At 34.3% G+C, this 14,291-nt stretch overlaps 1 protein-coding gene across 2 annotated transcripts in view; it reads right to left on the bottom strand.

Annotated features, from left to right (window-relative positions):
• Nucleotides 1–12,352, bottom strand: part of LOC124416772 (neurogenic locus Notch protein) — a 152,233-nt gene extending 139,881 nt beyond the window's left edge. For both annotated transcript variants that reach the window (XM_046898097.1, XM_046898098.1), the window contains exon 1: nucleotides 11,999–12,352. In XM_046898097.1, coding sequence (XP_046754053.1) covers nucleotides 11,999–12,086 — 88 coding nt within the window. In that variant the 5' untranslated portion in view covers nucleotides 12,087–12,352. The remainder of the gene's footprint in view (nucleotides 1–11,998) is intronic.
• Nucleotides 12,353–14,291: the final 1,939 nt, after the last annotated feature.

Below are 14,291 nucleotides of genomic sequence, written 5' to 3'. Positions count from 1 at the left end.
ATAAAGTCTTTACTCCGCAGTTTTGACGCGCAGTTCGAAGTGCGCTTCCCAAACTGCGGAATAAAGTAGCTTCGTTGAACAGATCGCGACATAACCTCACTCTTCGTTTTACTTTTCAATGCCCATACCGTAAAAAATATTGTATGTGGCATGCCCGTAAACCGTTTTTTGGCTTCGATAATTTCAGTACTCGCTTTCGGCTCGCCTTCAGCTCGCCCTGAAATCTTTATCCTTGCTAAAAAAACAGGCGGTTGACGAGCCTGCCACATAGACATGATAAAGCTAAACGTCAATTCCTATATATCAAGGATCAAGATATTAAAAATATTTGACAAGTAAAAAATATACACGACTAAGACGAGTCCCTCTATTCTGACGTTTTCCCCTGCAGGAGTCTCGCATTCTGTAGCTACAAGTCCATGACGATTCATACTGAGGGAACGGCCAACGGGCACACCTGGCAATCGATAACCGGACACAAAAGTTGTGCCAGCCATATTCCGTTCTAACCGATTCTCTCGCTGCGTCAACGACAATTTGGATGATTCAAACCTGCAGCAACTTCTTTGCTCGCCTATTATATAAAAAGTGGTTTTGGTACGAGACATGGGTTCGGACCTCATGCAGACAACCGATCTATAACTTTCGTATTCAATGGGTTTTTAACTTTACCGATTTTCCTCTACCAATGATGACATTATTTATCAAAAATTTCTAGCAAATTGTATTTTAATCATTTTTTCCGGACATCTTCGTGTTGATAAAAAGATTTCTTTGAAACAAATTCACGTGATATAAAACATCGGCTTTTCAAAAAATATTTTCACCGATAAAAATTCACTCGAATCATCATATTTTACCATGAAAAGCTGACGTTTTTCTACTGAAACGTATATCAAAGAAATTTTCTTATCAACTCGAATGAAGTAATAAAAATTGATTGGACTAACGTTGTGCAAGAAATTTGGAAACAATGACGTCATTGTTATAGGAAAGTAGGAGAGCATCTGAAGCTCTAAAATACAAAGAAAAAAATATATCCAAATGTTTTTGATCCAAAACCAATGTCAGCATTTCATTTTTTTTTCTCTTTGTTTATCTTTGCACTAAGTTCGTGAGAATTTGGCACGAAGTGTACGATAATAAATGGTGTGAACTACATATAAAATTTCACAAAGCTCGAACAGTAGACGCAACGGGTATACCAAGAATATGAATAGAAATGAGATTAAAATTGAGAATGAAGATAACGAAACGTTGCAGAGTTGCGTACAGATTTTTGATCAAAGAATCAACCGCGTGTGAAAAATAAACGAGATCTTTTGTCGCGGATGTATGGATGTGTATTTAAATATGGACTTAACATGGAGACTCAATGATATCGCAATTTCCAAGCCGATCGTCGCTTGTCCGTTATTACTTTTGTCTCTGAATTCTTGCCGAGACATATTTTGTCATTTACGATTCACTGTAACTGCGAGTAAAAGTGTCGAACGCAAAGCGGAGCAAAAACTTTTCAAACTTCCCGCCAACCGTCATTTTTCAACGAGTCTAATCAAATAGGCGGGGAATATCGTAACGCCTTTCAATTAGCGCGTGCTGGATGTGATAATTTTTTCACACGTCGCATGAGACGACTTGCAGACTGTGTGTAGACGTGCTAAACAAACAATCTCTTTCGCTTTCTTTCTTCCCGCCATATTGGCCTGATCTCATTCCTTTGTTTAAACGTTAATTAAACAAATCCGTAGAAAAACTGTTTCCTGACGGTGGAAAAAAAAAAAAAAAAAAAAAAAAAAACAACAACCTCCCCCCCTCGTATTCCGTGAATTCGAACGACGGGAACGGGAATTCTCTTCGAAAATAAGAAGCTCAAGCATTTATTTGGCGATGAAAGAATTCCTGCAGGTTTATCGTAAGTATACAAACAATAAGCAGCCGTCGCTTCGACGCGCTTATCCCGCACGGTTGAGCATTGCGAAGTTCAAAAGGCGGAACGTCGACACGTGTAATCACCGATACCTACGAAGCGCGCACCTCCTCCTCCTCCTCCTCCTCCTCCCACTTCGGTCACCTAAAGCATTTCTTTCTCCCATAACTGATCGCTTCGCTGCCGCGAATGATGCACGGATGTCCAGTCGACAAAGCCGATGTAAATAGTAGTCAGCGATTATTACACGCGTTTAAGAGGATGCTATAGTAAAAGTATTTACCGACCGAGTTGATTTTTTATGAAAAATCATTATTTTGTAACTGTAGTATAGTTTCAAATTGAATAATTTACTTTTAAAAAGTGAATTGTATTAAGATTTTTGGAAATTAAATTACTTTTTTGAAGTAATCGTTCTAAGTTTACAAAACAATAATATTAGTTTCAATATTTCTTTACATTAACGTGAACAACTTCAATCCAGTGAGTTGAATCCATAAAAAGTAAAATTTATTAACTAAACAGAAAGTCTTTTAATTTCTATCAAATATTTTCTCGGAGTTAATAAACTCACTATATCAATAGTATATATATAATTCACGGCTAAATATTAAAGCAAATTTCGATGTTAAACATATTCGCAAAAAATACTAACTTGGCTATATACATATACTACATATATATATATATATTAGGGCGGCGCAAAAAAAACCGACTTTTTTTTTTTTATTTGAGGCTTGTGTGACGAAATGTTAGTTTTTGATGTTTTGAGAGCCCACTCCAAAGGACAGTTCAAAATAAAAAATTTTAAGAGGTCGCTCCACATTATTTAAAACGTCAGAAATCATCAAGAATCGATTTTTTTTTTTTTTAAATTTTTTTTCTCGTTACTGTATAATTTCATAGACAAAAAAAAATAAGTTTCTGAGAGTTTCAGTTCGAAATTTGAATTTTGAAAGGTCGCTCGTAATTTTTTTTTCAATTTTTTGGTGCATTTCTTTAGATCTTTTCGAGCGATCTTTTAATATTCATATTAAAATTTCATAAATTTTTTTTCTTTAATTCAGTAAGAAAGAATCGATAACAATACACCACGACATGAATTAAAAATCAAACAAAATACTGAAAATATCATTTTTTTAATTTAATTTTTTGACGATTTTTTACATTTAAAAAATTTGGAACGACCTCTTAAAATTATTTTTTTGAACCGTCCTTTGGAGTGGGCTCTTAAAACATCAAAAACTAACATTTTGTCAGACGAGACTCAAAAAAAAAAAAAAATAGTCGGTTTTTTGAGCCACCCTAATATATATATATATATATATATATATTTACTCAAAAGAAAGGCACGAAGCGATTGCCTTGAGCTCGATCGTCACAGGGTCGTCTGGGTTAATACAAGGGCCAATCAATTGATTATCTTTCAATATGCGCCCCGTTGCGTCTAGCAGACGAACAGACACAGCCTGTCAATGTCCAGTTACGCTCCTCTCCATGCTTTCTACTTCTCTTTCATTCTTCCTCTCTCTCGCTCTCTCTCTCTCTCTCTCTTTCTTTCTCTCTTTCGCTCTCCCATTCTTCGCCATTGACTTTGTTCAAGACGGCAAGCAGATGTTAAATATTCAAGTCGCCTTCAATCGCGTGACACTTGTACTATAAAAAAGTTTGAAAAATATTATCGATGCAGTAAATACGACTTCGAGAGAAAAGAAGCCCCCTTCCCCCCCCCCTTTTTTTTTGTTCTTCTTTGCCATTCAATTTCATATTTAGTCATATAATATAATTTCATATTTCATATTCGAATATTTCTGGCCACTTTTAAAAATCGTATGAAATTCTAAAAACGTCTACTTAAAATTAGAATATTTCTAAAACTCAATATTTTGTCCTGAATTTTGTTACTCTGGGATTCTTAGGGTCGCTGATCATGAATCTGAAGTTGTAATTTGATTATTTTTAAATCCAATATGGCGGATGTAAAATCGAAAAAACTATATGATCAACATTGGATGATTCTGGCCGAAACTTGTTACTCGGGGCTTGTTTGAGGTTATGTATGAAGTAACAAAAACCATTCGAAATTGTAAAAATAGGATGTCCAGGGAATTCCAGATTTTCCAGCACAAGAATCATTGTTTATCCAGTTTCTTCTCATGCACAGAATAAATGAAAAATACAATAATAGTCATACGAACAATAATAATATTCTATATATTTGACTAGAGCAGAGCTAATTGTGAATAAAATTTGTATAAGAATTCGCTAGCACGTACAATTTTTAAGAAGTCATGACCATTGCTTGAAAGTTGAAAGAAAATTTTCTTTTCTCACGTAATAGCTAAATTTTTATGAACCTAAAATAAAAATGACTATATTTCATATACGAAATGAAATTTCCTAAGATTTTCAAGTTTTTTCGTTCCAGAGGATATAAAATTTCCTGAGAATCCATTGATTCGATAATTTTCATGATTACCGAAAACCCTAAAAATTTTTTTGTGAGTCAAAGGGTTAAACACAATGGCACACAATTGCATGGACGATCGAGGCGATGCCTTATTGGAATGGAATACCTAAAGGTGTAGATAATTAGCGAGGAGAAGGTGAAAACAAAGAATTTAGAACGCTTTGAACATTCGTTTAAACACACAATGCGGCATGCAAGTTAAGGCGACTATAATTAGTGTTTCGCGCTCGCTGGAGCTCGTAGCTTAACGGACGCGTAACTTACGATATGGATAGTTGCCTCGTTTACACGCTTACTTGACGGAAAACTGATTCTTATTCTAAAGGCCAAAAAAGAAGAAAAAAATTTCCACCCATAAGGCGTATATTATAATAGTTTAAATTATTATTACAGTTGTTATAGCTGTATTCGATGAGAAATAACTATTTATGTGGCATGCGCGTAAACAACCGCCTGTTTTTTCGGCAAGGATAAAGATAAGGATTTAATAAAATAAACGTATCAGAATATTCTTAAAATAAAGCTTAATAATATACAATAAGTTAAAAAATATTAATAAATAATGTACTCTGTGAAAAAAAAAAATAAATCACAAAAATATGCTTTATTTTTGTTTGTATCTCAGACTCTTGTCCCCCCCCCCCCCCCCCTTAAAAATTGTGTCAGTAATTAATGCGTATCGTTACTTTAAACAGCCTAATTATAAATCGAACTAGTTTGGCCGATTTCTTTATTTCAGTAATAAATTTTTAAACGATTATTGTTACTAAATAATACTATTCTTTTATAGTGCAAACGAATAATACGGTGCATGGATTTACCGCGATGTGTGTAAAAAAAAAAAAAAAATGGTAAAAAATATATATATATATTCATCTGTGATGTACTATGATTAATAGTTGTTAAATTTAGTATAATTACCAACACTTGTAATAAATTCATTTACAATATTTAAGTATATATATATACATAATAGAAGTTTTAATATTGTAAAATCTGCAACGAATTATTTAACATCCGTAAGTATATAATAATTTTTTAAACGATGGTCGCGAGGTCAACATAAATCATCCCAATTCATAAATTTGCTATTTCCAACATTACAAACCTGTAAACGTTATATATATATATATATAGCTAGGTGTTGTTCAACCGAATCAATTCTCAGTATTATAAACAGTTTATTATAATTATTGCGAAACGAAGTTTAATAAATTCTATTTTTTATTACAACATCAACCGTCGTAATAGCATTGGCTAAAACTTGTACGACTCTTCTGCCTTACGGAATATGTCAATTAACTAGTATTCGTAACCCATAAATCACATACCTACTGCAGAATAATTTCCGCCAAGTTTTTGACTAGCTAGTATAAATATATTTTGAATACGACTATTAGATTCTTTTTATAAAAAAACGAAACCTCCGGCATAAATTGGCTCGTCTATTTTTATTCTCATATAGTTACATAATAATTTTATTCTGCACGTCTAATTACGTTGTAAGTTGTAAATTTCACTACATACATAATATAGATAATAGAATATTCCATATAAAATTGACGAAATCGATTTGTCAGATGAATTTATTTTTTTCATTATATTCGGAATAAAATTTTAAGAGTGTAAAAAAATCTGACCGAGTGAGTGTGACTGAATATTATAAGAAAAGATTAAATGCATAAAAATCTAAAACTCATTCTGAATCGCGCGTTGTTAAATGTGCATAGATTACACAAAGGACAATACGAATTGTATAATGATAAACAATTCAAAGAGTATAATGATATAATTCTTACAATATCTTTTCCGGATATTATACAAGCAGTAAAGAAATTTCTCAACAGTTTTGTATATATATATATATATATCACGGTTTATTTAGCAACATAATCATTATTATTATTATTATTATTATTATTTGCCTTACTTTTTCTCCTCACAAATTGTTACGATGATCACATTATAGAACGTGGTTTTATATTTTTTTGCACATGTTATGTATGTACATAAAGTGAGAATCGTAGTTCCGTTAAAATCCCACCTGACGTGACGTCTCTCCGACGTTTCAGGCCTGGGATCGAATAATTCTCCCACAATTTTAATTAACGTGTATATATATATATATATATATGTATTTAAATATACCATAATTAGTCCACACGTAACGTAAGCTTGAGTTAGTTAACCGAAGACTGCCGATATAGAGGTATAATAGAAAAACGCGTGTTACTATTTCGTCGACGGTTAATTGCAACTCTTAACGATCGGGGTATCGATATAATTGGTTAACGATGTCATACAATCATCAGTAAATGTATCTCAGGAATCGATTTGACATGAAAAAGTTATCTGACCAAATAGAAAATTGGATCATTTTGATATTACGTCAAAAAATTTTATACGCACTGACAACTTACCATCACATACTTGTGAAGTAAAAAGAATTTCATAAATCATATGTACAATACAAAGTTTTTAATAAAATAATCACTCTTATCGTGTAAAATAATTTTTCATTAATTCTTTTAATGACTTTTGTTGAAAATTTGTTTTTTTTTTCTCCTACTATTATTTACATCATTTAAATTCATATATATATATATATATATATATCAGCTATCAACTCTGTATTAAATAAGAAGAAAAAAAAAAACCATTAAATAAAGAATGATTCCCACGGGATTGGTTCGATAACAAAATTGAATTACCGATGTAATCAACAGACAGTAAATCTCGAATCTCGAAAGTCAATCTTACAATTAATGGAAATCGGTATTCCGCATCTAATAATAAATCCAAATTAAAAATATTAAAAATACCGATAACGAGATTTACTATTCGCCGTTTAACACCGAGTTATCTGAAAGTGTAGCGTACCTTCAGAGAGTATATAAACGAAAGTTAATAAGAATCTCTAATCTCTCTAGATAGATGCTGACGTATAAAATGGACAAGTATACATATATATATATATATACATACATCCACGAAAGATCCAATAACAAAACTATCTCGTCGAGATGTATCAGGATCAGACGGCGTTCGTTTGCAATGCGATGCTGCGGGGGCGCCTTCGAGGCAAAAAAAAAAAAAAAAAAAAAAACAACAAAAAACCAAACGAGAGGCGGGGGGGGGGGGGGTAAGAAAAACGAAACGACGGAACTTGAGACGAGAGATCAGGGTTGCAGAATACCGGCGATAATCAACATTCTATCGAGTAAACGCGCGCAGCGGAAAGAAAGATTGAAAGAAGAAGGATGCGGATATTTTTCAATCGATTCCCGTACGTCACGGCGGATTTGCATCTCCTATCTCCGCTGTGTAAGAATAAGAGTAAGAAGAAGACGAAGAAGGGCCGGGAAAGAACTTCTTCTTCTTCTTCTTCTTCTTCTGTGAGACGTATCCGTCCGCCGAGCAGAGGGCAGCGCAGCTGTCCCCAACCTGACTGACGGCACAATCCTCGATGCGGCTGATAGGACGTCCAGGACAGGATACGCGACGCGCAAGATCCCGACGGAACGCGAGTCAGCGAGTCCTTAATTACGCACTTTTATGCCGCTCCAAGCGCTCCGATCGACGCTGCGTTGCGCTGCGCTGCGCTGTGCTGAATGCGCGGTGAAAGACGAATGCGATACCCGCAGGGCCAATCGACGTGTGTTTCTGGTCATTCCGCCGTTTTCGCGTTTCATTTTGAACCCCTTGATTTACTTCCGGCGTTCGGCCTAATTTTTTTTTTTTCTTTTCTTTTTTTTTTTTACAGTTTTTTATTTAGTGAACAACGTTTTTTAATCTTAAATCTACTCTGAAAATCCGAATTTCATTTTTGAATATCGAGTTCAGATTCGTAATCGGCGATCCCAAAAATTACTGCAAAATTTCAAGTAAATCGCATGTAAGGAAGATAATTGCTGATATTGTATATAAATGGAAGAAAAAAAAAAAAAAAAAAAAAAAATACGAGGTCAAAGAATAAACAGAAACTTTTTCTGACAAATATGTAAAATTTTGTATTTTCGCACCGATTCGTCGATTTTTTTTTCATGTATCGATTATTTTCTAAACATTGCTCATCCTCTGGGAAAGTCACTCTCAAAATTTTTCCCTATCGAATTTTGAATGAAAAAAATAAATTATACTACAAAAACGAATTTCAACATCTTGCATATATACGTAACAATATTATTGATTACTTCATAACTGTAATTAATTATTAAGTATATTAATTGATTATATGAATTGCGGTCGGTCAAGCCAACCCGCCATCTTTGCTATATCCCTGAATTTTTTCAGTAGCCTAGAAAATTTATGATAATAGTGAAAATAAAATGAGATAAAATAGTTGACGGCAGTCTGCACGCTTCAACAGTTTTCTAGGTCGAGTCTCGCTTTGATCTTAATGTTGGTCGTCTCCTTAATTAAAGTAATTAAGCGATTAATTTTATCCACTTACACGTGCAAACTTATATAAATATTAAAATAATAATGCAAATATTATACGTTTTGAACGACATCTATATATATATATATATACAGATATATATATATATATTTTTTTTTTTTTTTGCTGGATTCTCTCGGGTTATATTACATTCTCTATAGCAAGTTTCTTTCTTTTTTCTTATACTTCACCGTTTAAATCAATTTCGTTGATCAAATTCGTTGACCCGTTCCCAATGAAAATCAAAAAACGATTAACGAATTGTTGCTGAACAATTCCCACAATAAGGTTTAATAATCGAACTGGCATCGGAACCATTTTTTATAAAATACATACGCATTAGGTACAGGATGTGTAAAATTTTACTCGAAGAACGCGATTCATCGCTAAGCAACGTTCTTGACTTCCGGTTTGACCGAATCATACGCTACCGCCATTCGCATATGCATTTAATTATCGCAATATTCTTATCTCGATGTTTTTTTTTTTTTAATAATTCTCAACTCCATCTTATTATTATTATATATACATATATTTCACGCATTTTTGGTTTTATCCTGAGTTGAAAAAAGTGTAAGAAAAAATATATTTCTCACACGAACTTCATGAATCTTTTGAATAATTACTCAATTTTATATTTAACTTAAAATTTCATTCTATTACACAAATTTCAATCAAGAAAAAAATACGAAATCATTCTATATATATATATATATATATATAAATACTTTTGTATAATCACTTACATATATATATATATATATATAAATCAGAAATAACGATAAAGATTTATTAAATATAGAATAATTGAAAATTTTTTTTTTTATGTATACATACCTACTATACGATACATACTTTATAAAAAAATGAATAAAATTTGAATCAATTCATCTGAGAAATACTTATTTACGACTTAATCATCAACAATGTTAAAAAATCCATCGTACTCAATAACATATAAAGAACAATATACATAATCCTTCATATTATATATAAGACACGCAGCAAGAGGAGAGGCAAAGATCGGTTTCTAAGGAGAGAAGAGAAAGCCTGAGAACATAGTTCCGTAGTTGTTGGACTCCGACAGCCTCTGTGCGGCATCGGTATTATACCTATACACATCTATACAAGTACAACACATCCGTAGATTTGTTCTAGCCTAGAGTGAATGTGTACATATATATATATATATATATATATATGTATATATATATATATACAAATGCAGCGGAAAGACGGAGTCCAGGTAAGCTAATTGTAAGCCGGGGCGCAAGGAAGGCACGAATGGCAGCCGAGGCGAGGAGTAAAGCAAAAGGCCTAGTAAGTAAGTAAGTATTTCGCCTCTCAGAATTCCATCCGACACGCAGACGCACCACCGTGCGCCATGTTTACTCGCGCTTCATTTCTCTCGGGATTCTTTATTCCGTGCTTATATAAATTCTCGCCTGGGATGAGTCTAATTGTATGCATTAACGCATTCGCACACACTAACAAGAATTCACCGGAAACGACGCTACAATTATATACAAAAACGAATATTTCTTTACTCTGTGTGTTACAATTTACCCTGTAAAATATGAAACACATTGGCAGGAAGTACAGTTACTCCGATTGTAATTAAAAGTTTGGGGGGGGGGGGGGGGGGGGGGTTAAGGATAAATTGTTATTGTCATTTTTTTTTGTCGTTGTTGTTGTTGTTGTTGTTGTTGTTTTTTTTTGTCATTTTTAAGTTTAATTGATTTTATAACACCGTTTTGGAAAAATTTAAAGTCAAGTTATATATTTAGTTCATATTTTAGAATGATGAGAGTAATCTTTGTCCTTCGCAATTCAAATGAAATATTGATGATATTTTTATTTCTAAAAGAGATAAATGTACAATATAACAATCAACTTTCAAGTAATCTAGACAAATGTTAGGGTAATCTGAATTTCATAAACAATTTGAGAGTTATTATAAAACTGGTATACATATCTATTTTCGTTTGTTATAAAATTACGAATAGACAAAAATTTTTTAGACGATCTGTTTGGTAATTTATTGTAAAGTTGATCGGATTTTTAAACGGTCCAAATAATGCGGTAAGGATATAAAATTTCACCTGGATATCAACGCCCGAGTTCAATAAAGTATACATATACTGCATATACATATATATAAATACATACGCATATAATAAACCCAGGAGGAAAGATATTCGTTTCGTGGAAAGTGGGGTTGAACACCTGTCGTTTCCGCAGGGGGTCTCAACCTGCAAGGAAAACTCGGCACACAGGCAACGCGAGATGATCGTCCGGTTGAGAACCGCTGTAGCGACCACGTGACTCGTGTATTCGGCATTTTATAAGCACTCACTCAGGCAAGCAGGATGCTGTGCGTGAGGCTGAAAGCCGGTCTGGTCGTAAAAACGAATTTGCGCAGAGCGAGGAACTCTAATTCATTCAGAAATCGTAAAACGATTAACGTTATATATTCAATTATTCAACATCTTAGTTGCGTGCGAAATATAATGTTATATTTGTCATTTCAAGCGGCCGAGCTTAATGGAAGAATCAAGTTTCCATTTTTTTTTTTTTTTTTTAATTCGGATAATAAATATAGCTATTGATCGAAGTTTAAGGTACATCGCGAAATATGAAGCTTCAAGATTATAACCCTGATGGAAGGGAAATGGAAAATGTCGGATTCGTTTTTACGGCGCGGATGAATGGAGAAACTTTTTAGCGATTGCGCTCGCGTTGATGAATCGAGAGATTTTCGAGGTAGCGGTTTATTCGAGTATATTTTCGGGACAGGTAGTAATGGAATGGCAGCAACTCGACGCCTCGCGACGCGCCCTGAAATGCTAATGCAGGAATACTTGAGGCAGGCATTCGCTCTACTCGGCGAAGCCGGGCCGCCGTCGACTTCGGGGTGTTTTGGAGTTTTTTTCGGCGACATTGCGTTCGAAATTGACGCGCCGGCGCGAGGAAAACCGCGTCGCTTTGCAGACCTGTTGCGTGCAGCCTGCAGCTGCCATGCCATGCCATGCCGTGGCTGGCGGCGGGGAGTTTTTTGTTTCTGCAGAGGCGCGTTCTAAGGGGGACTTGAAATTCCGGGTGTCGATGGATGGATATGGCTTTTCTTCTATTTTATTCAATGAGAAAATAAACTCACCGTAAACTGATGCCGGCAAACTAGCGACGAGAAGAGCCAGAGCGACGATCGTCAATGCGTAATCCAAATTCCGCTGCAGACGGATCATGTTGGAGGAGAATTTATCCACACAGAGATCACACACATCAGACAATTGATCACACAATCACTTAATCACTATAATAACATAATGCGATACCGTGCAGTGCAACCGGCTACAGTCCATTATCGTTTAACACCCGGGTAACTTCAATGTTCATCGTAACTTCAATCTACTGCTGCTGCTGCTGCTGCTGCTGCTGCTTCGGCGGCGTGTTTACATTACGCGAGATGAACAACGAGAAGCAAAACAACGACACAGACCCCATATACGAACATGACCGCGGCTCAAACTCGTCTGGGATTCTATTGTTCACTTCACGCGCTGAAAGTAGTCCCGAATCGGCGCGCGCACCTTAAACGAGAACGCTTGTCTCACTCCGCCGATCACAAAATGGCCGACACCATCTGCCAATCCCGCTGTCCGCAGTCGAGGGTTGACGCGTTCTACGGCTCCGTTCGAACCGTTCGAACTACGCTATGAAATTGCATGAGTGCCCATTTTCGACGCCCTGCAACCCTCCGCTTTTTTCCTATTCGGTCCCCTCGTATCGTTTAAATGCCACCGTCACGTGACACCGCCTCCATTTATGCCGCGGAGGGGGGCAAAAAATCCTGCCGCATGCTGCCGAAGTGCAGGGCTATAAACTCGTCTACAAATATTAATATACGTACGTCGGTTTATTATCGGAATCTTCAATGAAATACAATCTTCGAGAAATATTTATACGAGATTAGTAGATTCTTATGAATGTAATCCGGCTCTCGATTCAGAAAGAACAAGCGGGTTTGAACTGACCATGAACCAGCCTTTCAACTTGCCGTATCCAAACTCGTTTCGAGCTGAAATACTAACAATGATAATAATCACTAAAAATTTGCAGATTTTACTGATTTGTCATCACCGACCCGACAAACCTTCTAGTACCAATTTTCATCAAAATCCAAATGTTTTTAGTTTTTTTTTTTCATGTGTCGAATATACCAAATTTAAATTTTGCAAATCTGACTCGAGATTCGATATTAGCAACGACCTAAAAACTTAAGTAGTGGTAATAATTTTTATTCAAGATATAAGTTCTATTTTATTTTTTAGAAAATTGTTTTTTTTTAAATAATTTGTAAAGTACTGAACTGATCGAAGCCAGAATCTAATCAGATCTATAAGTTTCGATGAACCGAGTCGATTGAGACTAAAATCATTAAAATCCGGATTTCGTCGGACAAGAAATTTGTTCGCATACATGCACACACACACACACACACACAAACAAACGTTGAGACGTCCATCTGAAAATGATTGGAGGTGATTCTCCAGCTTCAAAATGTGGAGATCTAGTCAAAACTCAACTTTTCATTTTCGCGGTGATCACAATAACTTCCATTTGTCTTTGAGAAGAGATGAAAAGCAAGTTAAAAATAGAGTATGCATAACTGCTGAAGGCAACGAAATTTTTAATCTTATATAAATCATTAAAAATTTTGTTACAGTAATTATCGACTTAATTCAATTTGAAGAATCTTTTTATTTCAGATAATTGAATTTAAATCTTGTCAACTTAATATAAATTTATAAGAATGAAAAACTTCGTTGCTTCAATAAAAGATTTATGCCTGACAGATAAATTTTTTAATAGATCTATATGCAAATAAAATTTATTTACTTTTGTAGTACTTTATTTTTCTGGGTGCAGTATTAATTCTGTTTTAATATGATATTTTTTAACTTAAGAATTTGTTCAAGTTTCAACACATGTTTAAAATATAAAAACTATGTAGAAGTTTTTGGCGACGTCAATTAAGTACTAATTATGGGCGAAGTGGTTATATTCATAATATATTAAGTACATTATAATACTATTTCGAACAGTTCAATATAATGAGATATCGCGTGTGTAGGTATATATATATATATATATATATATATATATATAATTAATGAAGGTGATTTAAACTCGTTAATGATAGATATTTAAGCCTTGAGAAATGAATAAATAATTACACATTATGTCAAACCGAAGATAGATGTTTAGATCAATATAAATTTCGTTTAATTTTTCTTTGCTCTTTCTTTTTTCACATTCTTTTTTTCACCTGACGCAATACTCGTGTCTCCCACACGCAACGCGAACTATAGTGCCAACTTAACAGTTTCATTATGACTAGGTATAATATTTATCTAGGGATACTGGAAACAAATTGAATTGTACGTATA

This window comes from Diprion similis, chromosome 3, assembly GCF_021155765.1.
Source record: "Diprion similis isolate iyDipSimi1 chromosome 3, iyDipSimi1.1, whole genome shotgun sequence".
Taxonomy (NCBI): Eukaryota; Metazoa; Arthropoda; class Insecta; order Hymenoptera; family Diprionidae; genus Diprion; species Diprion similis.
This window is presented reverse-complemented; position numbering and strand designations above follow the sequence as displayed.